General features: G+C 45.9%; 1 protein-coding gene across 1 annotated transcript in view; it reads right to left on the bottom strand.

The window, feature by feature from the left end:
• LOC138658304 (uncharacterized) overlaps positions 1–25,282 on the bottom strand; it is a 238,014-nt gene that overhangs the window by 134,782 nt on the left and 77,950 nt on the right. The window contains exon 9 of the mRNA XM_069745780.1: positions 2,271–2,348. Within this exon, the coding sequence (XP_069601881.1) occupies positions 2,271–2,348 (78 nt within the window). The remainder of the gene's footprint in view (positions 1–2,270; positions 2,349–25,282) is intronic.

Genomic DNA, 25,282 nt, shown 5'->3' with positions numbered 1-25,282 from the left:
TTTCCCAGGAGATTCAATTTGCAGAGACGTTATTATTCATGAACTGAATGTTCCCAATTATGAACTATTGGAATGCAGCAGTCACAGATCAGATGTCCTCCCATGGAAGTTCTCAGTTTTTAAGAACTGAATGACGCTTCTAATAGCCAATGCAACTTACATCTATTTATTTATCCATGACAACGGCATCTTTTCTGTATATTTTGGTGCTAAATTTACTTCACACATGTGTATTATATTGTATATATGAAGCAGTAGTTCCGGTACTGTATCTATGTATTTAGCTTAGTTCTGGTTATTTATTGTGGTACTGTACTTGCTGTGTTTAGTTCTAGTACTGCATTTATTTGGTTCTCGTAATGTATGGACTATACTTAGTTCTGGTACAGTCTTCATTGTTTGGGCTTAGTTCTGGTACTGTATTTATGTACTGTGCTCAGTTCTGGTGCTGTAAACAAATACAGTACCAAAACTAAGCACAGGACATGAATTCAGTACCAGAACTGAGCACAGTACATATTTAAGTCCACATACAACTAAGCCAAATAAATAAAGACAGTACCAGAACTAAGCACAGCCCATACATTACCAGAAACACAGTAAATAAAGATGGTACTAGAACTAAGCACAGTACATTTATACTGTGCCTAATTTTAGAACTGTATTTTTGCACTGAGCCAAGTTATTGTACTGTATTAATACAATAATTTGACACTTATACAGTATTTTTGTAGTCTATTTCTTTCTGATAAAACATTTATGTATTGTGCTTACTTAGTAATGGTGCCGTTTTATTTTATGTTCATGTTCAGTTCTTGTTCCATAATTATTAACCAAGCTTGCCTGTTCTTGTGGAAAATATGAAGAAAACATTTCTCAACTGTCCCACCCGTGCACTGTGGATACCTATAAAGCTCCATATGTATAATGACATCTATAATGGAGGAGTTTACTATAGAGTGTGTGTGTCTACATAGATATATAATCTGTCTGCAGGTAAGTTGCACACTGCAAATTTTAAACAGCATATGAAAAAAAAAAAAGTTAAATCCTATACACAGATTTCCACAATAAGTGAGCATAAAAGGTATATGATATTTTTCTTTTCTATCTGTGGATCTCCTATAGTTCAAAGCTCCCACACATGGCACAAGAGGGCAGCCATTTCAGTGTTTAACTCTGGCAGCAGAAACACTAGCTGCACCCATGATTATGAACAACACATTTTACATTTTATATGGATATTGCTTAAATTAGATGTTAAATGCACCTATCCATTTTCAGGTCAACACTGTGGAGGAACTAAAACCTTAAAGCATTTACTGAGAAAAAGGCGAGCGTGTGCCATACTGTAATGAAGACAAATGGTCGCTGCTTAAAAGAGGTTGTCAATTAGTTAAACAACTCCTTTCTAAATGCTATAGTCCCGTGATTAAAATAAAAAACCTTATACTCATCATCCAGATTAGTGATGTCGGCGCCAGGCTTCCCGATGTTTGCATGACACTGTTATGTCAAGTGAGCACTGCAGCCAATCAGTGGAGAGGTCTCTCCCTATACATGCACGCAGGTAGAGACTTGTCACTCCAAGGCAGTGGGCAGTGAGAAGGCACTTAGGACCCACCATTGGCTTTTAAAATTTTCCTTTTTTTTCGGAAACTACACAGCATTTCAGAGTCAAATATACCTGTGTGAGGGAACTGAATCCATTTTGAGTATATGGTATCCATCTTGTCTTGTAACTTCTGTGAAATGATGATCAAGTAACACTGATGAGCGGGAAGTTTCACATTTCTATTCATGCCCCTAAAGCTCCTATTGGCTTATAACTCTTCCTTTGTCTGTGACACTATTTAAATTGCCTACATGTGTTAATAAAGCAGAAGTCCTGAATACACCATACAAGGCTGCGCTGTATTGAGCGCTCGTAAAACAAATCTTATTCATTTGGAGTTCAAAAGGCATAGAGGAGAGTGTATTCTGCTCACACCTGGCTGAAACCATGAAGCAAGTGTCTGATAGCATGGATCAGGCAGCATGTGTCAGCTGTCGTCTTCCCTTTAATAAATGATAAAAAGTTGCTTGTTGCCCGTAGAAATCAGTGTGGTCCATCTTTAATTTTCTATTCATACAGAAATTATGAAAGATTTGTCGGCTGCTATGAGCAAGGAAACTAGAAGACCATACCAATAAATGAGACCCACAATCATCTTATAAGAACAATGTCAAATACAAAGTGAGACTATATCCGGTATGTTAATATTGCTGACCTGTAGCTTCTTTGAAGACAGCAGTGAACAAGAAGTTCTAGTTTCTCTGATGGCCATGAGGAAAACAGTAACAGACCCCTGCAGAGGAAAACATTAATATAAAATGTTCTCAAAATCATATATTTTTACATAGAATAAAATAATATATTTTAAATGCATGGTTAACTACTTGGAAAACCTCATATTAAATTAAACACACTTTCCCATATAAAATAAAAAATTGCATATATTCCCCTTCTTGAACATCTCTGTGAGCCCCTGCATACACAGTGCTGATATCGCTGGCCCAAAAGTACAGGCTGTGTTTATTTTACCTGGGAATTGTTTCATTTGACTGTTGTTGTCTATCTAAGTAGTAGACAATCCTTTAAAAAGGAATCTGACAGTCACCATGTTTTTCTGCCTATCTGAGAGATATATGATGCAGGGGTAGAGACCCTGATTTCAGCGATGTATCACTTACACAGCTGTGTGTGTGTATTTTTCAAAAAATCCTTATTTTATCTGCGGCAAATCTAGCAGTTCTCTGAATGCTGAGCCCTGTGTAATCCCATCCACACCGCTGATTGACAGCTTTCTGTGTACATTGTGCATATACTTGAAAAAAGGTGAAGTGTCTAAATCTGCACTTCTGAAGAATCCAGGATACTGATGGCTTCTTTAAAAGTTTTAATCAAAACAGGTTTAAATTCACATATTTGATTTTTTTTTTCAATTGATTTTTTAATTTCTTGGACTCTCGCTTTATTTATTGATTTTATTGGTTCGTTTAATTTAATTGTCTCATGATCAGATTTGCACCTTATAAACATAGTTGTTATTTATAACTTTTCTTTTTATAACTTTTGTATTTAATCATAACTATATATATTATTAATATTCATATTTCATAAAATTGTAAAAGTTAAGCAACAATAAACACAATGGATAAACATTTTAAATTATTTCACAAGAAAATCCTCTTTTCCTGTTTTCTTTGTCTTCAGCTCTTTTAAATAAAGTAAGAAAGAATGAAAAAAAAAGATCTTTGACATGTCAGGTGTCTTTTTGGCGCCCTTTTTTTTGCTAAACCATGTGTTTAAATATGTTCACCTTCCACTGTCTGTATAGATGGTTTGTGTCCTGAGGAAGAAGTCTACGATGACTTGGAAACGCGTTGACTTTTTAACCTGTTTTGAATAAAACTTGTACAGAAGCCATCAGTATCCTGGATTCTTCAGCAGCGCACGTTTAGACATTTCACCTTTTTTCAAGTACATCACTTCGGTCTGCTGACACGTGTCCTGAGGCAGCTGATTCATGGGTGTAGTATGTTGTAATGTGCAACTTTATCAGGTGAGTTTTCACCCCAGTTTTTAAATCACATTGTTTCCAGTTAAAACCCTATTGTGCTTGTTTGCTCCCCATTTTCTATGGTATTACACTGTGCATAGGCAGAAAGTTGCCAGTCAGTGGTGGGTGTAACAACCCTGCTGGCATCATTGCATGGCCTTTCCATTCCCCACCTGCCTATTACATCTACTCACTCACCCAGTGCCATGCTGTGTACTCCATGGCCGCTTGCTCTGTGTACACTTCCTGGCTTTGTGCATAGGGGGCGGCACCAACAACTCCGGATTCTTATTGAGACTGTGTGCACCTCCCTAAGGTGCTCCTGGCCAATAGCCTTGAGGCCTCTGATACTTAAAGCATCCTCGTCCATTGGAGGATGCCTGAGCAAACTATTTCCCTCAGTTAGCACTTGCTACTGAGCTGTCAGGTCGTGTCTGTTTCCTGTCTCTGAGGGCTGCAAATGCAGGCCTTAATCTGTGTTCTGTTTCTATGTCCATTCCTGTCTGAACTCTGGTCTATGTCCATTCCTGCTCCTCCTTTGTCATTAGTCATTTCCCACTCTGCTGTGTGTACCTCTGCCTTATCTTTCTGCTTTGTTTGCCACTGTCTGTGGCTCTGCTTCTCTCTGCTCAGTTCCACCACAACCTGTGGTTCTGTGTCTCTCGGCTTTTCTCTCTGTAACCTTGCTCTGCACTCTCTGGCTTTGCTCTACGGCTCTGCTCAGCTCTTGCTCTGCGGCTCCGCTCCTTGCGGCTCTACGTCTTTTGCTCTTTGCTCCGCCTCCTGCGTTTCTGCATGTGGCTCCGCCTCCTGCATTTCTGCATGTGGCTCCGCCTCTAGCTCTTAGTTCTGCCTTCTCCTTCTCTGCTCTTAGCTCTGCCTTCTCCTTCTCTGCTCTTAGCTCCGCCTTCTCCTTCTCTGCTCTTAGCTCCGCCTTCTCCTTTGCTCTTAGCTCTGCCTTCTCCTTCTCTGCTCTTAGCTCTGCCTTCTCCTTTTCTGCTCTTAGCTCTGCCTTCTCCTTCTCTGCTCTTAGCTCCGCCTTCTCCTTCTCTGCTCTTAGCTCTGCCTTCTCCTTCTCTGCTCTTAGCTCTGCCTTCTCCTTCTCTGCTCTAAGCTCTGCTTTCTCCTTCTCTGCTCTTAGCTCTGCCTTCTCCTTCTCTGCTCTTAGCTCCGCCTTCTCCTTCTCTGCTTTTAGCTCCGCCTTCTCCTTCTCTGCTCTTAGCTCTGCCTTCTCCTTCTCCTCTTAGCTCTGCCTTCTCCTTCTCTGCTCTTAGCTCTGCCTTCTCCTTCTCTGCTCTTAGCTCCACCTTCTCATTCTCTGCTCTTAGCTCCGCCTTCTTCTCTGCTCTTAGCTCTGCCTTCTCCTTCTCTGCTCTTAGCTCTGCCTTCTCCTTCTCTGCTCTTAGCTCTGCCTTCTCCTTCTCTGCTCTTAGCTCCTCCTTCTCTACTCTTAGCTCCGCCTTCTCCTTCTCTGCTCTTAGCTCCGCCTTCTCCTTCTCTGCTCTTAGCTCTGCCTTCTCCTTCTCTGCTCTTAGCTCTGCCTTCTCCTTTTCTGCTCTTAGCTCTGCCTTCTCCTTCTCTGCTCTTAGCTCCGCCTTCTCCTTCTCTGCTCTTAGCTCCGCCTTCTCCTTCTCTGCACTTAGCTCCGCCTTCTCCTTCTCTGCTCTTAGCTCTGCCTTCTCCTTCTCTGCTCTTAGCTCTGCCTTCTCCTTCTCCTCTCTTAGCTCTGCCTTCTCCTTCTCTGCTCTTAGCTCTGCCTTCTCCTTCTCTGCTCTTAGCTCCGCCTTCTCCTTCTCTGCTCTTAGCTCTGCCTTCTCCTTCTCTGCACTTAGCTCCGCCTTCTCCTTCTCTGCACTTAGCTCCGCCTTCTCCTTCTCTGCTCTTAGCTCTGCCTTCTCCTTCTCTGCTCTTAGCTCCGCCTTCTCCTTCTCTGCCCTTAGCTCTGCCTTCTCCTGCTCTGCTCTTACCTCCGCCTTCTCCTTCTCTGCTCTTAGCTCCGCCTTCTCTGCTCTTAGCTCCGCCTTCTCCTTCTCTGCTCTTATCTCTGCCTTCTCCTTCTCTGCTCTTAGCTCCGCCTTCTCCTTCTCTGCTCTTAGCTCCGCCTTCTCCTTCTCCTCTCTTAGCTCCGCCTTCTCCTTCTCTGCTCTTAGCTCTGCCTTCTCCTTCTCTGCTCTTAGCTCCGCCTTCTCCTTCTCTGCTCTTAGCTCCGCCTTCTCCTTCTCTGCTCTTAGCTCCGCCTTCTCCTTCTCTGCTTTTAGCTCTGCCTTCTCCTTCTCTGCTTTAAGCTCTGCCTTCTCCTTCTCTGCTCTTAGCTCTGCCTTCTCCTTCTCTGCTCTTAGCTCCGCCTTCTCCTTCTCTGCTCTTAGCTCCGCCTTCTCCTTCTCCGCTCTTAGCTCTGCCTTCTCCTTTTCCTCTCTTAGCTCTGCCTTCTCCTTCTCTGCTCTTAGCTCTGCCTTCTCCTTCTCTGCTCTTAGCTCCGCCTTCTCCTTCTCTGCTCTTAGCTCCGCCTTCTCCTTCTCTGCTCTTAGCTCTGCCTTCTCCTTCTCTGCTCTTAGCTCTGCCTTCGCCTTCTCTGCTCTTAGCTCCTCCTTCTCTGCTCTTAGCTCCGCCTTCTCCTTCTCTGCTCTTAGCTCCGCCTTCTCCTTCTGTGCTCTTAGCTCTGCCTTCTCATTCTCTGCTCTTAGCTCTGCCTTCTCCTTCTCTGCTCTTAGCTCTGCCTTCTCCTTTTCTGCTCTTAGCTCTGCCTTCTCCTTCTCTGCTCTTAGCTCCGCCTTCTCCTTCTCCTCTCTTAGCTCCGCCTTCTCCTTCTCTGCTCTTAGCTCTGCCTTCTCCTTCTCTGCTCTTAGCTCTGCCTTCTCCTTCTCTGCTCTTAGCTCTGCCTTCTCCTTCTCTGCTCTTAGCTCCGCCTTCTCCTTCTGTGCTCTTAGCTCTGCCTTCTCCTTCTCTGCTCTTAGCTCTGCCTTCTCCTTCTCTACTCTTAGCTCCGCCTTCTCCTTCTCCTCTCTTAGCTCCGCCTTCTCCTTCTCTGCTCTTAGCTCTGCCTTCTCCTTCTCCTCTCTTAGCTCTGCCTTCTCCTTCTCTGCTCTTAGCTCTGCCTTCTCCTTCTCTCCTCTTAGCTCCGCCTTCTCCTTCTGTGCTCTTAGCTCTGCCTTCTCATTCTCTGCTCTTAGCTCTGCCTTCTCCTTCTCTGCTCTTAGCTCCGCCTTCTCCTTCTCCTCTCTTAGCTCTGCCTTCTCCTTCTCTGCTCTTAGCTCTGCCTTCTCCTTCTCTGCTCTTAGCTCCGCCTTCTCCTTCTCCTCTCTTAGCTCCGCCTTCTCCTTCTCTGCTCTTAGCTCTGCCTTCTCCTTCTCTGCTCTTAGCTCTGCCTTCTCCTTCTCTCCTCTTAGCTCCGCCTTCTCCTTCTGTGCTCTTAGCTCTGCCTTCTCATTCTCTGCTCTTAGCTCTGCCTTCTCCTTCTCTGCTCTTAGCTCCGCCTTCTCCTTCTCCTCTCTTAGCTCTGCCTTCTCCTTCTCTGCTCTTAGCTCTGCCTTCTCCTTCTCTGCTCTTAGCTCCGCCTTCTCCTTCTCCTCTCTTAGCTCCGCCTTCTCCTTCTCTGCTCTTAGCTCTGCCTTCTCCTTCTCCTCTCTTAGCTCTGCCTTCTCCTTCTCTGCTCTTAGCTCTGCCATCTCCTTCTCTGCTCTTAGCTCCGCCTTCTCCTTTTGTGCTCTTAGCTCTGCCTTCTCATTCTCTGCTCTTAGCTCTGCCTTCTCCTTCTCTGCTCTTAGCTCCGCCTTCTCCTTCTCTGCTCTTAGCTCTGCCTTCTCCTGCTCTGCTCTTACCTCCGCCTTCTCCTTCTCTGCTCTTAGCTCCGCCTTCTCTGCTCTTAGCTCGGCCTTCTCCTTCTCTGCTCTTATCTCTGCCTTCTCCTTCTCTGCTCTTAGCTCCGCCTTCTCCTTCTCTGCTCTTAGCTCCGCCTTCTCCTTCTCCTCTCTTAGCTCCGCCTTCTCCTTCTCTGCTCTTAGCTCTGCCTTCTCCTTCTCTGCTCTTAGCTCCGCCTTCTCCTTCTCTGCTCTTAGCTCCGCCTTCTCCTTCTCTGCTCTTAGCTCCGCCTTCTCCTTCTCTGCTTTTAGCTCTGCCTTCTCCTTCTCTGCTTTAAGCTCTGCCTTCTCCTTCTCTGCTCTTAGCTCTGCCTTCTCCTTCTCTGCTCTTAGCTCCGCCTTCTCCTTCTCTGCTCTTAGCTCCGCCTTCTCCTTCTCCGCTCTTAGCTCTGCCTTCTCCTTTTCCTCTCTTAGCTCTGCCTTCTCCTTCTCTGCTCTTAGCTCTGCCTTCTCCTTCTCTGCTCTTAGCTCCGCCTTCTCCTTCTCTGCTCTTAGCTCCGCCTTCTCCTTCTCTGCTCTTAGCTCTGCCTTCTCCTTCTCTGCTCTTAGCTCTGCCTTCGCCTTCTCTGCTCTTAGCTCCTCCTTCTCTGCTCTTAGCTCCGCCTTCTCCTTCTCTGCTCTTAGCTCCGCCTTCTCCTTCTGTGCTCTTAGCTCTGCCTTCTCATTCTCTGCTCTTAGCTCTGCCTTCTCCTTCTCTGCTCTTAGCTCTGCCTTCTCCTTTTCTGCTCTTAGCTCTGCCTTCTCCTTCTCTGCTCTTAGCTCCGCCTTCTCCTTCTCCTCTCTTAGCTCCGCCTTCTCCTTCTCTGCTCTTAGCTCTGCCTTCTCCTTCTCTGCTCTTAGCTCTGCCTTCTCCTTCTCTGCTCTTAGCTCTGCCTTCTCCTTCTCTGCTCTTAGCTCCGCCTTCTCCTTCTGTGCTCTTAGCTCTGCCTTCTCCTTCTCTGCTCTTAGCTCTGCCTTCTCCTTCTCTGCTCTTAGCTCCGCCTTCTCCTTCTCCTCTCTTAGCTCCGCCTTCTCCTTCTCTGCTCTTAGCTCTGCCTTCTCCTTCTCCTCTCTTAGCTCTGCCTTCTCCTTCTCTGCTCTTAGCTCTGCCTTCTCCTTCTCTCCTCTTAGCTCCGCCTTCTCCTTCTGTGCTCTTAGCTCTGCCTTCTCATTCTCTGCTCTTAGCTCTGCCTTCTCCTTCTCTGCTCTTAGCTCCGCCTTCTCCTTCTCCTCTCTTAGCTCTGCCTTCTCCTTCTCTGCTCTTAGCTCTGCCTTCTCCTTCTCTGCTCTTAGCTCCGCCTTCTCCTTCTCCTCTCTTAGCTCCGCCTTCTCCTTCTCTGCTCTTAGCTCTGCCTTCTCCTTCTCTGCTCTTAGCTCTGCCTTCTCCTTCTCTCCTCTTAGCTCCGCCTTCTCCTTCTGTGCTCTTAGCTCTGCCTTCTCATTCTCTGCTCTTAGCTCTGCCTTCTCCTTCTCTGCTCTTAGCTCCGCCTTCTCCTTCTCCTCTCTTAGCTCTGCCTTCTCCTTCTCTGCTCTTAGCTCTGCCTTCTCCTTCTCTGCTCTTAGCTCCGCCTTCTCCTTCTCCTCTCTTAGCTCCGCCTTCTCCTTCTCTGCTCTTAGCTCTGCCTTCTCCTTCTCCTCTCTTAGCTCTGCCTTCTCCTTCTCTGCTCTTAGCTCTGCCTTCTCCTTCTCTGCTCTTAGCTCCGCCTTCTCCTTCTGTGCTCTTAGCTCTGCCTTCTCATTCTCTGCTCTTAGCTCTGCCTTCTCCTTCTCTGCTCTTAGCTCTGCCTTCTCCTTTTCTGCTCTTAGCTCCGCCTTCTCCTTCTCCTCTCTTAGCTCCGCCTTCTCCTTCCCTGCTCTTAGCTCTGTCTTCTCCTTCTCTGCTCTTAGCTCTGCCTTCTCCTTCTCTGCTCTAAGCTCCGCCTTCTCCTTCTCTGCTCTTAGCTCCGCCTTCTCCTTCTCTGCACTTAGCTCCGCCTTCTCCTTCTCTGCAATTAGCTCTGCCTTCTCCTCTGCTTTTAGCTCTGCCTTCTCCTTCTCTGCTCTTAGCTCTGCCTTCTCCTTCTCTGCTCTTAGCTCTGCCTTCTCCTTCTCTGCTCTTAGCTCTGTCTTCTCCTTCTCTGCTCTTAGCTCTGCCTTCTCCTTCTCTGCTCTTAGCTCCGCCTTCTCCTTCTCTGCTCTTAGCTCCGCCTTCTCCTTCTCTGCACTTAGCTCCGCCTTCTCCTTCTCTGCAATTAGCTCTGCCTTCTCCTCTGCTTTTAGCTCTGCCTTCTCCTTCTCTGCTCTTAGCTCCGCCTTCTCCTTCTCTGCTCTTAGATCTGTCTTCTCCTTCTCTGCTCTTAGCTCTGCCTTCTCCTTCTCTGCTCTTAGCTCTGTCTTCTCCTTCTCTGCTCTTAGCTCTGCCTTCTCCTTCTCTGCTCTTAGCTCCGCCTTCTCCTTCTCTGCTCTTAGCTCTGCCTTCTCCTTCTCTGCTCTTAGCTCCGCCTTCTCCTTCTCTGCTTTTAGCTCTGCCTTCTCCTTCTCTGCTCTTAGCTCTGCCTTCTCCTTCTCCTCTTAGCTCTGCCTTCTCCTTCTCTGCTCTTAGCTCTGCCTTCTCCTTCTCTGCTCTTAGCTCCACCTTCTCATTCTCTGCTCTTAGCTCCGCCTTCTTCTCTGCTCTTAGCTCTGCCTTCTCCTTCTCTGCTCTTAGCTCTGCCTTCTCCTTCTCTGCTCTTAGCTCTGCCTTCTCCTTCTCTGCTCTTAGCTCCTCCTTCTCTACTCTTAGCTCCGCCTTCTCCTTCTCTGCTCTTAGCTCCGCCTTCTCCTTCTCTGCTCTTAGCTCTGCCTTCTCCTTCTCTGCTCTTAGCTCTGCCTTCTCCTTTTCTGCTCTTAGCTCTGCCTTCTCCTTCTCTGCTCTTAGCTCCGCCTTCTCCTTCTCTGCTCTTAGCTCCGCCTTCTCCTTCTCTGCACTTAGCTCCGCCTTCTCCTTCTCTGCTCTTAGCTCTGCCTTCTCCTTCTCTGCTCTTAGCTCTGCCTTCTCCTTCTCCTCTCTTAGCTCTGCCTTCTCCTTCTCTGCTCTTAGCTCTGCCTTCTCCTTCTCTGCTCTTAGCTCCGCCTTCTCCTTCTCTGCTCTTAGCTCTGCCTTCTCCTTCTCTGCACTTAGCACCGCCTTCTCCTTCTCTGCACTTAGCTCCGCCTTCTCCTTCTCTGCTCTTAGCTCTGCCTTCTCCTTCTCTGCTCTTAGCTCCGCCTTCTCCTTCTCTGCTCTTAGCTCTGCCTTCTCCTGCTCTGCTCTTACCTCCGCCTTCTCCTTCTCTGCTCTTAGCTCCGCCTTCTCTGCTCTTAGCTCCGCCTTCTCCTTCTCTGCTCTTATCTCTGCCTTCTCCTTCTCTGCTCTTAGCTCCGCCTTCTCCTTCTCTGCTCTTAGCTCCGCCTTCTCCTTCTCCTCTCTTAGCTCCGCCTTCTCCTTCTCTGCTCTTAGCTCTGCCTTCTCCTTCTCTGCTCTTAGCTCCGCCTTCTCCTTCTCTGCTCTTAGCTCCGCCTTCTCCTTCTCTGCTCTTAGCTCCGCCTTCTCCTTCTCTGCTTTTAGCTCTGCCTTCTCCTTCTCTGCTTTAAGCTCTGCCTTCTCCTTCTCTGCTCTTAGCTCTGCCTTCTCCTTCTCTGCTCTTAGCTCCGCCTTCTCCTTCTCTGCTCTTAGCTCCGCCTTCTCCTTCTCCGCTCTTAGCTCTGCCTTCTCCTTTTCCTCTCTTAGCTCTGCCTTCTCCTTCTCTGCTCTTAGCTCTGCCTTCTCCTTCTCTGCTCTTAGCTCCGCCTTCTCCTTCTCTGCTCTTAGCTCCGCCTTCTCCTTCTCTGCTCTTAGCTCTGCCTTCTCCTTCTCTGCTCTTAGCTCTGCCTTCGCCTTCTCTGCTCTTAGCTCCTCCTTCTCTGCTCTTAGCTCCGCCTTCTCCTTCTCTGCTCTTAGCTCCGCCTTCTCCTTCTGTGCTCTTAGCTCTGCCTTCTCATTCTCTGCTCTTAGCTCTGCCTTCTCCTTCTCTGCTCTTAGCTCTGCCTTCTCCTTTTCTGCTCTTAGCTCTGCCTTCTCCTTCTCTGCTCTTAGCTCCGCCTTCTCCTTCTCCTCTCTTAGCTCCGCCTTCTCCTTCTCTGCTCTTAGCTCTGCCTTCTCCTTCTCTGCTCTTAGCTCTGCCTTCTCCTTCTCTGCTCTTAGCTCTGCCTTCTCCTTCTCTGCTCTTAGCTCCGCCTTCTCCTTCTGTGCTCTTAGCTCTGCCTTCTCCTTCTCTGCTCTTAGCTCTGCCTTCTCCTTCTCTGCTCTTAGCTCCGCCTTCTCCTTCTCCTCTCTTAGCTCCGCCTTCTCCTTCTCTGCTCTTAGCTCTGCCTTCTCCTTCTCCTCTCTTAGCTCTGCCTTCTCCTTCTCTGCTCTTAGCTCTGCCTTCTCCTTCTCTCCTCTTAGCTCCGCCTTCTCCTTCTGTGCTCTTAGCTCTGCCTTCTCATTCTCTGCTCTTAGCTCTGCCTTCTCCTTCTCTGCTCTTAGCTCCGCCTTCTCCTTCTCCTCTCTTAGCTCTGCCTTCTCCTTCTCTGCTCTTAGCTCTGCCTTCTCCTTCTCTGCTCTTAGCTCCGCCTTCTCCTTCTCCTCTCTTAGCTCCGCCTTCTCCTTCTCTGCTCTTAGCTCTGCCTTCTCCTTCTCTGCTCTTAGCTCTGCCTTCTCCTTCTCTCCTCTTAGCTCCGCCTTCTCCTTCTGTGCTCTTAGCTCTGCCTTCTCATTCTCTGCTCTTAGCTCTGCCTTCTCCTTCTCTGCTCTTAGCTCCGCCTTCTCCTTCTCCTCTCTTAGCTCTGCCTTCTCCTTCTCTGCTCTTAGCTCTGCCTTCTCCTTCTCTGCTCTTAGCTCCGCCTTCTCCTTCTCCTCTCTTAGCTCCGCCTTCTCCTTCTCTGCTCTTAGCTCTGCCTTCTCCTTCTACTCTCTTAGCTCTGCCTTCTCCTTCTCTGCTCTTAGCTCTGCCTTCTCCTTCTCTGCTCTTAGCTCCGCCTTCTCCTTCTGTGCTCTTAGCTCTGCCTTCTCATTCTCTGCTCTTAGCTCTGCCTTCTCCTTCTCTGCTCTTAGCTCTGCCTTCTCCTTTTCTGCTCTTAGCTCCGCCTTCTCCTTCTCCTCTCTTAGCTCCGCCTTCTCCTTCCCTGCTCTTAGCTCTGTCTTCTCCTTCTCTGCTCTTAGCTCTGCCTTCTCCTTCTCTGCTCTAAGCTCCGCCTTCTCCTTCTCTGCTCTTAGCTCCGCCTTCTCCTTCTCTGCACTTAGCTCCGCCTTCTCCTTCTCTGCAATTAGCTCTGCCTTCTCCTCTGCTTTTAGCTCTGCCTTCTCCTTCTCTGCTCTTAGCTCTGCCTTCTCCTTCTCTGCTCTTAGCTCTGCCTTCTCCTTCTCTGCTCTTAGCTCTGTCTTCTCCTTCTCTGCTCTTAGCTCTGCCTTCTCCTTCTCTGCTCTTAGCTCCGCCTTCTCCTTCTCTGCTCTTAGCTCCGCCTTCTCCTTCTCTGCACTTAGCTCCGCCTTCTCCTTCTCTGCAATTAGCTCTGCCTTCTCCTCTGCTTTTAGCTCTGCCTTCTCCTTCTCTGCTCTTAGCTCCGCCTTCTCCTTCTCTGCTCTTAGCTCTGTCTTCTCCTTCTCTGCTCTTAGCTCTGCCTTCTCCTTCTCTGCTCTTAGCTCTGTCTTCTCCTTCTCTGCTCTTAGCTCTTCCTTCTCCTTCTCTGCTCTTAGCTCCGCCTTCTCCTTCTCTGCTCTTAGCTCTGCCTTCTCCTTCTCTGCTCTTAGCTCTGCCTTCTCCTTCTCTGCTCTTAGCTCTGTCTTCTCCTTCTCTGCTCTTAGCTCTGCCTTCTCCTTCTCTGCTCTTAGCTCCGCCTTCTCCTTCTCTGCTCTTAGCTCCGCCTTCTCCTTCTCTGCACTTAGCTCCGCCTTCTCCTTCTCTGCTCTTAGCTCTGCCTTCTCCTTCTGTGCTCTTAGCTCTGCCTTCTCATTCTCTGCTCTTAGCTCTGCCTTCTCCTCTGCTTTTAGCTCTGCCTTCTCCTTCTCTGCTCTTAGCTCTGCCTTCTCATTCTCTGCTCTTAGCTCTGCCTTCTCCTTCTCTGCTCTTAGCTCTGCCTTCTCCTTCTCTGCTCTTAGCTCTGCCTTCTCCTTCTCCTCTCTTAGCTCTGCCTTCTCCTTCTCTGCTCTTAGCTCCGCCTTCTCCTTCCTGCTCTTTCTCCGCCTCCTGTGGTTCTGCTTTGCATCCGCTCTTCCTCTATCTCTGTTCAGCAACTTGCCGTACAGGTCTCTACCTGTTTCCACATACTCTCCAGTCTGAACAGGTTCTTACCTGTTTTCATACACCCGCCTGTATACCAGTTCCTACCAGAGTTTCAACCCTGTCTGCCTGAGTGCCAGCCTTGCTCCTCTGTCTGCCTGTATCTCCGTCAAGCCAGTCCGCCCATCAGGGCTTCTGCCATACCCATCCGTCAGCCAGCGTCACAGCTGTGCCTGCCTGCCTGTGTCTCATCCCCGGTGAGATCAGCATCCACAGTCACACTCCACCCTGGAGTGGCACCTGGTAGCTTCCTATTGCACAAGTCTGACCTCACCATCAGAGGCTCCAGCGAACACCTAGGAAGCTACTTAGTTACGCCCCTTCCAGGGAGGTTTGGTCTGTGGTCCAGTGGGGCCACACCCCAGACGCCCGTGCCAACCAGTCTCGGCGCAAGCGTTACAGTGGGGCTCAGAGCTCCTGACTATGGAGGAATGCAAGGTAGCTGGATTACACACAACGTATAAAAAAGGTCCGTTTTACACGGACGAGAATCACAGAAATGTTCCCTGAACAGTGATCTGTATGTCATCCATGTACAATACAAGGATGCGATTTTCTCGCATGTAAGCATCCATGTCACAGCAGCATGACATCCGTATGGCAAGATTTTCTCGCCGGCTTGCAAAATGGACATATAATGGATCCATGGGCTCAAATATTCATGAAAACATATATATATACAGTGGGGCAAAAAAGTATTTAGTCAGTCAGCAATAGTGCAAGTTCCACCACTTAAAAAGATGAGAGGCGTCTGTAATTTACATCATAGGTAGACCTCAACTATGGGAGACAAACTGAGAAAAAAAAATCCAGAAAATATAGTAACATAGTAACATAGTAACATAGTTAGTAAGGCCGAAAAAAGACATTTGTCCATCCAGTTCAGCCTATATTCCATCATAATAAATACCCAGATCTACGTCCTTCTACAGAACCTAATAATTGTATGATACAATATTGTTCTGCTCCAGGAAGACATCCAGGCCTCACTTGAACCTCTCGACTGAGTTCGCCATCACCACCTCCTCAGGCAAGCAATTCCAGATTCTCACTGCCCTAACAGTAAAGAATCCTCTTCTATGTTGGTGGAAAAACCTTCTCTCCTCCAGACGCAAAGAATGCCCCCTTGTGCCCGTCACCTTCCTTGGTATAAACAGATCCTCAGCGAGATATTTGTATTGTCCCCTTATATACTTATACATGGTTATTAGATCGCCCCTCAGTCGTCTTTTTTCTAGACTAAATAATCCTAATTTCGCTAATCTATCTGGGTATTGTAGTTCTCCCATCCCCTTTATTAATTTTGTTGCCCTCCTTTGTACTCTCTCTAGTTCCATTATATCCTTCCTGAGCACCGGTGCCCAAAACTGGACACAGTACTCCATGTGCGGTCTAACTAGGGATTTGTACAGAGGCAGTATAATGCTCTCATCATGTGTATCCAGACCTCTTTTAATGCACCCCATGATCCTGTTTGCCTTGGCAGCTGCTGCCTGGCACTGGCTGCTCCAGGTAAGTTTATCATTAACTAGGATCCCCAAGTCCTTCTCCCTGTCAGATTTACCCAGTGGTTTCCCGTTCAGTGTGTAATGGTGATATTGATTCCCTCTTCCCATGTGTATAACCTTACATTTATCATTGTTAAACCTCATCTGCCACCTTTCAGCCCAAGTTTCCAACTTATCCAGATCCATCTGTAGCAGAATACTATCTTCTCTTGTATTAACTGCTTTACATAGTTTTGTATCATCTGCAAATATCGATATTTTACTGTGTAAACCTTCTACCAGATCATTAATGAATATGTTGAAGAGAACAGGTCCCAATACTGACCCCTGCGGTACCCCACTGGTCACAGCGACCCAGTTAGAGACTATACCATTTATAACCACCCTCTGCTTTCTATCACTAAGCCAGTTACTAACCCATTTACACACATTTTCCCCCAGACCAAGCATTCTCATTTTGTGTAGCAACCTCTTGTGCGGCACGGTATCAAACGCTTTGGAAAAATCGAGATATACCACGTCCAATGACTCACCGTGGTCCAGTCTATAGCTTACCTCTTCATAAAAACTGATTAGATTGGTTTGACAGGAGCGATTTCTCATAAACCCATGCTGATATGGAGTTAAACAGTTATTCTCATTGAGATAATCCAGAATAACATCCCTCAGAAACCCTTCAAATATTTTACCAACAATAGAGGTTAGACTTACTGGCCTATAATTTCCAGGTTCACTTTTAGAGCCCTTTTTGAATATTGGCACCACATTTGCTATGCGCCAGTCCTGCGGAACAGACCCTGTCGCTATAGAGTCACTAAAAATAAGAAATAATGGTTTATCTATTACATTACTTAGTTCTCTTAGTACTCGTGGGTGTATGCCATCCGGACCCGGAGATTTATCTATTTTAATCTTATTTAGCCGGTTTCGCACCTCTTCTTGGGTTAGATTGGTGACCCTTAATATAGGGTTTTCATTGTTTCTTGGGATTTCACCTAGCGTTTCATTTTCCACCGTGAATACCGTGGAGAAGAAGGTGTTTAATATGTTAGCTTTTTCCTCGTCATCTACAACCATTCTTTCCTCACTATTTTTTAAGGGGCCTACATTTTCAGTTTTTATTCTTTTACTATTGATATAGTTGAAGAACAGTTTGGGATTAGTTTTACTCTCCTTAGCAATGTGCTTCTCTGTTTCCTTTTTGGCAGCTTTAATTAGTTTTTTAGATAAAGTATTTTTCTCCCTATAGTTTTTTAGAGCTTCAATGGTGCCATCCTGCTTTAGTAGTGCAAATGCTTTCTTTTTACTGTTAATTGCCTGTCTTACTTCTTTGTTTAGCCACATTGGGTTTTTCCTATTTCTAGTCCTTTTATTCCCACAAGGTATAAACCGCTTACACTACCTTTTTAGGATGTTCTTAAACATTTCCCATTTATTATCTGTATTCTCATTTCTGAGGATATTGTCCCAGTCTACCAGATTAAGGGCATCTCTAAGCTGTTCAAACTTTGCCTTCCTAAAGTTCAATGTTTTTGTGACTCCCTGACAAGTCCCCCTAGTGAAAGACAGGTGAAACTGCACAATATTGTGGTCGCTATTTCCTAAATGCCCAACCACCTGCAGATTTGTTATTCTGTCAGGTCTATTAGATAGTATTAGGTCTAAAAGTGCTGCTCCTCTGGTTGGATTCTGCACCAATTGTGAAAGATAATTTTTCTTGGTTATTAGCAGAAACCTGTTGCCTTTATGGGTTTCACAGGTTTCTGTTTCCCAGTTAATATCCGGGTAGTTAAAGTCCCCCATAACCAGGACCTCATTATGGGTTGCAGCTTCATCTATCTGCTTTAGAAGTAGACTTTCCATGCTTTCTGTTATATTTGGGGGTTTGTAACAGACCCCAATGAGAATTTTGTTACCATTTTTCCCTCCATGAATTTCAACCCATATGGACTCGACATCCTCATTCCCTTCGCTAATATCCTCCCTTAAAGTGGACTTTAGACAAGACTTTACATAGAGACAAACCCCTCCTCCTCTCCGATTTTTACGATCCTTTCTAAACAGACTGTAACCCTGTAAGTTAACTGCCCAGTCATAGCTTTCATCTAACCATGTCTCGGTTATTCCCACTATGTCAAAGTTACCTGTAGATATTTCTGCTTCTAGTTCTTCCATCTTGTTTGTCAGGCTTCTGGCGTTTGCAAGCATGCAGTTTAGAGGATTTTGTTTTGTTCCAATCTCCTCACTGTGGATTGTTTTAGAAATGTTCTTACCTCCCTTCTGAGTATGTTTTCCTGGGTCGTCTTTGTTCGAGTCTAATGTTTTTCTTCCCGTCCCCTCTTCTTCTAGTTTAACGCCCTCCTGATGAGTGTAGCGAGTCTTCTGGCGAATGTGTGTTTCCCAGGTTTGTTGAGGTGTAGTCCGTCTCTGGCGAGGAGTCCATCATACCAGTAATTCACACCGTGGTCCAGGAATCCAAATCCTTGTTGTCTGCACCATCGTCTTAGCCAGTTGTTTGCATCAAGGATCCTGTTCCATCTCCTGGTGCCATGCCCGTCTACTGGAAGGATAGAAGAAAAAACTACCTGTGCATCCAGTTCCTTTACTTTCTTCCCCAACTCTTCAAAGTCCTTGCAGATTGTCGGTAGGTCCTTCCTTGCCGTGTCATTGGTGCCAACATGTATCAGAAGAAATGGGTGGACGTCCTTGGAGCTGAAGAGCTTTGGTATCCTATCGGTCACATCCTTGATCATCGCACCTGGAAGGCAGCATACTTCTCTTGCAGTTATGTCCGGTCTGCAGATGGCTGCTTCGGTGCCTCTCAGTAGTGAGTCTCCCACCACCACCACTCTTCGTTGCTTCTTGGCTGTACTTTTTGCTGTCACTTGTTGCTGTGTGCCCTTTTCTTTTTTGCTTGCTGGTATTGCTTCATTCTTAGGTGTGCCATCTTCATCCTCTACAAAGATTTGATATCGGTTCTTCAGTTGTGTGGTTGGTGATTTCTCCATGGTCTTCTTGCTTCTTTTGGTCACATGCTTCCACTCATCTGCTTTTGGAGGTTCTCTGACACTTTTTGCACCTTCTGTGACCAGTAGAGATGCTTCTGTTCTGTCTAGAAAGTCTTCATTCTCTTTGATGAGTTTCAAAGTTGCTATTCTTTCTTCCAGACCCCGCACCTTTTCTTCTAAAAGGGCCACTAGTCTACACTTCTGACAGGTGAAATTGGATTCTTCTTCTGGTCGATCTGTGAACATGTAGCACATGCTGCAGCTCACCATGTAGGTTGTCACATCTGCCATGTTGCTCCTAGATCCTGCTGACTTGCTGTGTGTTTTCCTTCTTGTGTAATCTACTCAGCCAAGCTCTCTTGCAATAATGTCCTACAGGCAAAAATTCACGCGCCGTACGGCGCGCGGTTTGGTGATGCTTTCGAAGCAGCTGGTCCCGGCTGTACCCAACGATCTTCTAGCTTAGGGAGACTTCGCTTCTCCCAGAAGGCACCTGGAATATGCAAATTAGCCTCCTGAAGCTTGAATCCCTGGTTTGGTGATGCTTTCGAAGCAGCTGGTCCCGGCTGTACCCAACGATCTTCTAGCTTAGGGAGACTTCGCTTCTCCCAGAAGGCACCTGGAATATGCAAATTAGCCTCCTGAAGCTTGAATCCCTGGTTTTTTTAACATTGTCTGTTTTTTTAACATTTTATTTGCATATTATGGTGGAAAATAAGTATTTGGTCAGAAACAAACAATCAAGATTTCTGGTTCTCACAGACCTGTAACTTCTTCTTTAAGAGTCTACTCTTTCCTCCACTCATTACCTGTGGTAATGGCACCTGTTTAAACTTGTTATCAGTATAAAAAGACACCTGTGCACACCCTCAAACAGTCTGACTCCAAACTCCACTATGGTGAAGACCAAAGAGCTGTCAAAGCACACCAGAAACAAAATTGTAGCCCTGCACCAGGCTGGGAAGACTGAATCTGCAATAGCCAACCAGCTTGGAGTGAAGAAATCAACAGTGGGAGCAATAATTAGAAAATGGAAGACATACAAGACCACTGATAATCTCCCTCGATCTGGGGCTCCACGCAAAATCCCACCCCGTGGGGTCAGAATGATCACAAGAACGGTGAGCAAAAATCCCAGAACCACGCAGGGGGACCTAGTGAATGAACTGCAGAGAGCTGGGACCAATGTAACAAAGCCTACCATAAGTAACACACTACGCCACCATGGACTCAGATCCTGCAGTGCCAGACGTGTCCCACTGCTTAAGCCAGTACATGTCCGGGCCCGTCTGAAGTTTGCTAGAGAGCATTTGGATGATCCAGAGGAGTTTTGGGAGAATGTCCTATGGTCTGATGAAACCAAACTGGAACTGTTTGGTAGAAACACAACTTGTCGTGTTTGGAGGAAAAAGAATACTGAGTTGCATTCATCAAACACCATACCTACTGTAAAGCATGGTGGTGGAAACATCATGCTTTGGGGCTGTTTCTCTGCAAAGGGTCCAGGACGACTGATCCAGGGACATGAAAGAATGAATGGGGCCATGTATCGTGAGATTTTGAGTGCAAACCTCCTTCCATCAGCAAGGGCATTGAAGATGAAACGTGGCTGGGTCTTTCAACATGACAATGATCCAAAGCACACCGCCAGGGCAACGAAGGAGTGGCTTCGTAAGAAGCATTTCAAGGTCCTGGAGTGGCCTAGCCAGTCTCCAGATCTCAACCCTATAGAAAACCTTTGGAGGGAGTTGAATGTCCGTGTTGCCAAGCGAAAAGCCAAAAACATCACTGCTCTAGAGGAGATCTGCATGGAGGAATGGGCCAACATACCAACAACAGTGTGTGGCAACCTTGTGAAGACTTACAGAAAACGTTTGACCTCTGTCATTGCCAACAAAGGATATATTACAAAGTATTGAGATGAAATTTTGTTTCTGACCAAATACTTATTTTCCACCATAATATGCAAATAAAATGTTAAAAAAACAGACAATGTGATTTTCTGGATTTTTTTTTCTCAGTTTGTCTCCCATAGTTGAGGTCTACCTATGATGTAAATTACAGACGCCTCTCATCTTTTTAAGTGGTGGAACTTGCACTATTGCTGACTGACTAAATACTTTTTTGCCCCACTGTATATATATATATCTTCTATATATATAATTGTCTAAGGGTTTTTCCGTCTGTCTGTCTGTCTGTCCAGGAAATCCCGCGTCTCTGATTGGTCGAGGCCGCCAGACCTCGAACAATCAGCGACGGGCACAGTATCGACGTAGAAATCCCGCGCCTCTGATTGGTCGAGGCCGCCAGGCCTCGACCAATCAGCGACGGGCACAGCAACGATGATGTCATAAAGGACGTAGACATCCCGCGTCTTTGATTGGTCGAGGCCGCCAGGCCAATCAGAAACGGGCACAGCGACGATGATGTCATAATGGTTGCCATGGCGACGATGATGTCATAAAGGTTGCCTCGACCAATCAGCGACGGGCACAGTCTGCCGCGAATTCTGGAATCATCATTGTCCATATACTACGGGGACATGCATATTCTAGAATACCCGATGCGTTAGAATCGGGCCACAATCTAGTATATATATATATATACTAGATTGTGGCCCGATTCTAACGCATCGGGTATTCTAGAATATGCATGTCCCCGTAGTATATGGACAATGATGATTCCAGAATTCGCGGCAGACTGTGCCCGTCGCTGATTGGTCGAGGCAACCTTTATGACATCATCGTCGCCATGGCAACCATTATGACATCTACGTCGATACTGTGCCCGTCGCTGAATCAGAAACGTGGGATTTCTACGTCCTTTATGACATCATCGTCGCTGTGCCCGTTGCTGATTGGTCGAGGCCTGGCGACCTCGACCAATCAGAGACGCGGGATGTCTACGTCCTTTATGACATCATCGTCGCTGTGCCCGTTGCTGATTGGTCGAGGCCTGGCGACCTCGACCAATCAGAAACGTGGGATGTCTACGTCCTTTATGACATCATCGTCGCTGTGCCGGTCGCTGATTGGTCGAGGCCTGGCGGCCTCGACCAATCAGAGACGCGGGATTTCTACGTCGATGCTGTGCCCGACGCTGATTGGTCGAGGCCGCCAGGCCTCGACCAATCAGAGACGCGGGATTTCCTGGACAGACAGAAAGACAGACAGACAGACAGACGGAAAAACCCTTAGGCAATTATATATATAGATATATATATATATATCAGTGAAACATATATATATATATATCTTTATATTTCATAGAGAGTTAGGCAGCAGAATAGCCGATAATTCAATTGTCGGTATCTATAAAATCATTGCAGAACCTGACAGGATATGAGACATGGTTTACATACTAAAAATCATTTCATATCCATTAGATTTTTACATATTCCTCACTAATAATTTTAGTAGTGTGTGTGTCAAATTTTGGAGCTGTAGGTGTTAAATTAAAGAATTAAATCATGGAAAAAACTTGCTTGGGCTCCCACGCAATTTTCTCTGGCAGAGAGGGAAAGCCAGTGACTGAGGGGGGCAGATATTAATAGCCTAGAGAGGGTCCATGGTTATTGCCCCCCCCCCAGATAAAAAAAAACACCTGCCTCAAGCCACCCCAGAAAAGGCACATCTGTAAGATGCACCTATTCTGGCAGTTGGCCTCTCTCTTCCCATTTCCCTGTAGTGGTGGCATATGGTGTAATAAGGGGTTAATGTTACCTTGCTATTGTAAGGTGACATTAAGCCTGGTTAGCAATGGAGAGGTGTCAATATGTCACCTCTCCATTACTAATACAATAGTATGAAAGGGTTAAAAAATTACACACAGATTAAGAATAAAGTCTTTTAATGAAATAATTAAACACAGGTTTACCATCTTGATTACACTCTCAATCCAAGCAAAGCCCTCATTCTTCTGTAAAAAAAAAAATCAAAAATAAAAAAGCAACAATATCCCATACCTGTCCGCCGTACAGTCAAATCCCATGTTGCAATCCATCTCAAGGGGTCAATTAGTTTACAACCAGCCCGACTGTGACCACTGCTGACGACAAATACGCAGCGGTGTTCTATAGAAAAGTCGGTAATTCAGTGCGGTGAACAGTAATATCACACTGACAGCTTACAACAGAATAGCTAGAATAAATGTCTACACATAGTATAGGTATATCTAATATATACAGTACAGACCAAAAGTTTGGACACACCTTCTCATTTAAAGACTTTTCATGACTATGAAAATTGTACATTCACACTGAAGGCATCAAAACTATGAATTAACACATGTGGAATTATATACTTAACGAAAAAGTGTGAAACAACTGAAATTATGTCTTATATTCAAAGTAGCCACCTTTTGCTTTGATGACTGCTTTGCACACTCTTGGCATATTTTCAGTTGTTTCACACTTTTTTTGTTAAGTATATAATTCCACATGTGTTAATTCATAGTTTTGATGCCTTCAGTGTGAATGTACAATATCAGTTAGATTCATATTCACTATTGACAGCAGCATCTAAGGGGTTAAACAGATTTGGACGCTGCAAACACTGATCGTGGCTGATGCAGCAAGTTGTCAGCTGTAGTGCACAGCTGACAGCTGCTGAATATTCACCTGTATGGGGAGGCTATTCTCTTATATCGCAGGTCAGTTAAAAGACGTATTGGCTGTCATTAAGGGGTTAAAGGGGTTGTCCAATACTCGTATAAACCCTTCTCAATTATAATATTCCCCCCACATAAAATATAAACTGCCTGTATTCATTCCTGGGGCGGCAACATCACCAGGACTTGTGTGACGTTGTTATATCACGTGAGTCCCGGCTGCAGCCAATCAGCAGCTGCTATTGGTCCTCTTCAATGCTGGCTTCCTTTGGATGTAACTGACATTCGGAGGGTGTCACAGAGCGGCAGCTATTACTTCTTCCGGAAGTCACTTTCACCTGAATGACGTGAGAGTGAAGCAAACTAATAGAGGCTGCTGATTGGCTGAAGGGCTCACGTGATCTGACATCTCGGCAGTCCCAGCACTGACAGTACTGGAGGGAATATTGGGGGAATATAGAAATTGAGAAGCAGTATTCCAAATAGTGGACAATCCCTGTAATATTCTGAAGGGCTCATGAAGACGTCCGTGCAACGACGCGGTTCGAGCACTGACCGTAATGCACTGATTGGCTGTAGGCCTCCTGACCTAAGCATGGCAGCCTGATAGAATTAGATGAAGGTATCGCGGTGTAGTCAGGAGGCCATTGTGTGCATTGTAGTCCGTGCTCGGGGCCCTCACATGGAGAAACGGATGACATGAGAACACTAAAGAAACTTCCTTTGCTGATTCTTGAAATATCCAGCAGAAAGAGACAGATAAAGGTATCGCTATGATCCATCTGCGCCACAATTTGGAATTAAACGGTTAAAAAAAAAACCTCAGATACCTGGAGTCTCACTTTAATTTTTACAAGTCTGTCATTTTCCCAATTTCCCAGAAACTCTATAAATATTTGCTGACAACATGTGTACAAATAAAACTTACTATTAAATTATAAAAGCTCATTGTGTACACTGTGGGTAATTTAGTGCGGAGAGATTATTATTAAACTGCATATTGCAGAGCTCTGAGGTAATAGCCGAGCGACGTGTTAGCAAAATGGCCTGAAAATCAGATTTGACTTGAATAATTCTCTCAAGCATAAAATAACAGACATTGGGGAAAGCACTGTACTGCATGTATGGATTTTATGTGGAATAATGAGTAAAACGTAATAATGCTGTCATCTGCCTCATCAGTTATTTACTATTGATATCGTGATGGCGGAGATCGCGGACGGCAAATTCACTCTGGGAAACTTATTCACTTTATTGGGGAGTATTACACTGCCACCTAGTGGTTATCTACCGGTAATGCAGAAAGTAATTCATGGGAGATGTGCGCAAATCACAATATTTTCTGATGTTTTATTTTTTCTTAAATGTAAGAGGAGCATTTTTTAACCCTGAAACATTCACCAAAGGATCCTGTGATGCAGAATCTGCCACATGGTCTTCACTGTAGGGTTTAATTGCGGCATCATATTTTGTCTCTGTTAGGCCGGCGTCACACTAGAGAGTTTTACGGACGCATGAGAGGCGCAAAAACAACGCATTGCACACGGACCAATGATTCTCTATGGGGCAGCTCCTATCTGCGGTATATTTCTTGGCCGTATCTTACTGGCTGAGGAAATCGCAGCATGCTGCATTTGTCAGTGCATTGCGCAAAAAAATCCGCCAATGAAAGTCTATGGGGGCGATAAAAATACGAATTACACATGGACCATGCGTGTTACTTGCGAGAAATAAGCACCGGTGTCCTATAGAAAAGCCGGTAATTCAGTGCGATGTGCAGTAAAATCACACTGACAGGTTAGAATAGAATAGCTAAAAGAAATGTCTACACATAGTATAGGTATATATATATATATATATATATATATATATATATATATATATATATATATATGTCAGTGAGACACACACATATATCTATATATATATACATACACATAAAAGCCGGTAATTCAATTGCCGGCTTTTCCTATCTCCTTATCAAACCCGACAGGGTATGAGACATGGCTTACATACAGTAAACCATTTCATATCCCTTATTTTTTTACATATTCCTCGCTAATAATGTTAGAAGTGTCTGTGTGCAAAATTTGGGGGCTCTAGGTGTTAAAATAAAGGGTTAAATCGCGGAAAAAACTGGCGTGGGGTCCCGCGCAATTTTCTCCACCAGAGTGGGAAAGCCAGTGACTGAGGGCAGATATTAATAGCCTGGAGAGGGTCCATGGTTATTGCCCCCCCCCCTGGCTAAAAACATCTGCCCCCAGCCACCCCAGAAAAGGCATATCTGGAAGATGCGCCTATTCTGGCACTTGGCCACTCTCTTCCCATTCCCCTGTAGCGGTGGGATATGGGGTAATAAAGGGTTAATGTCACCTTGCTATTGTAAGGTGACATTAAGCCTGATTAATAATGGAGAGATGTCAA

The sequence above is a fragment of the Ranitomeya imitator genome, chromosome 1, assembly GCF_032444005.1.
Source record: "Ranitomeya imitator isolate aRanImi1 chromosome 1, aRanImi1.pri, whole genome shotgun sequence".
In the NCBI taxonomy this organism is placed as follows: domain Eukaryota; kingdom Metazoa; phylum Chordata; class Amphibia; order Anura; family Dendrobatidae; genus Ranitomeya; species Ranitomeya imitator.
The sequence above is the reverse complement of the archived record's forward strand: the minus strand, read 5'-3'. Positions and strand labels throughout refer to the sequence as shown.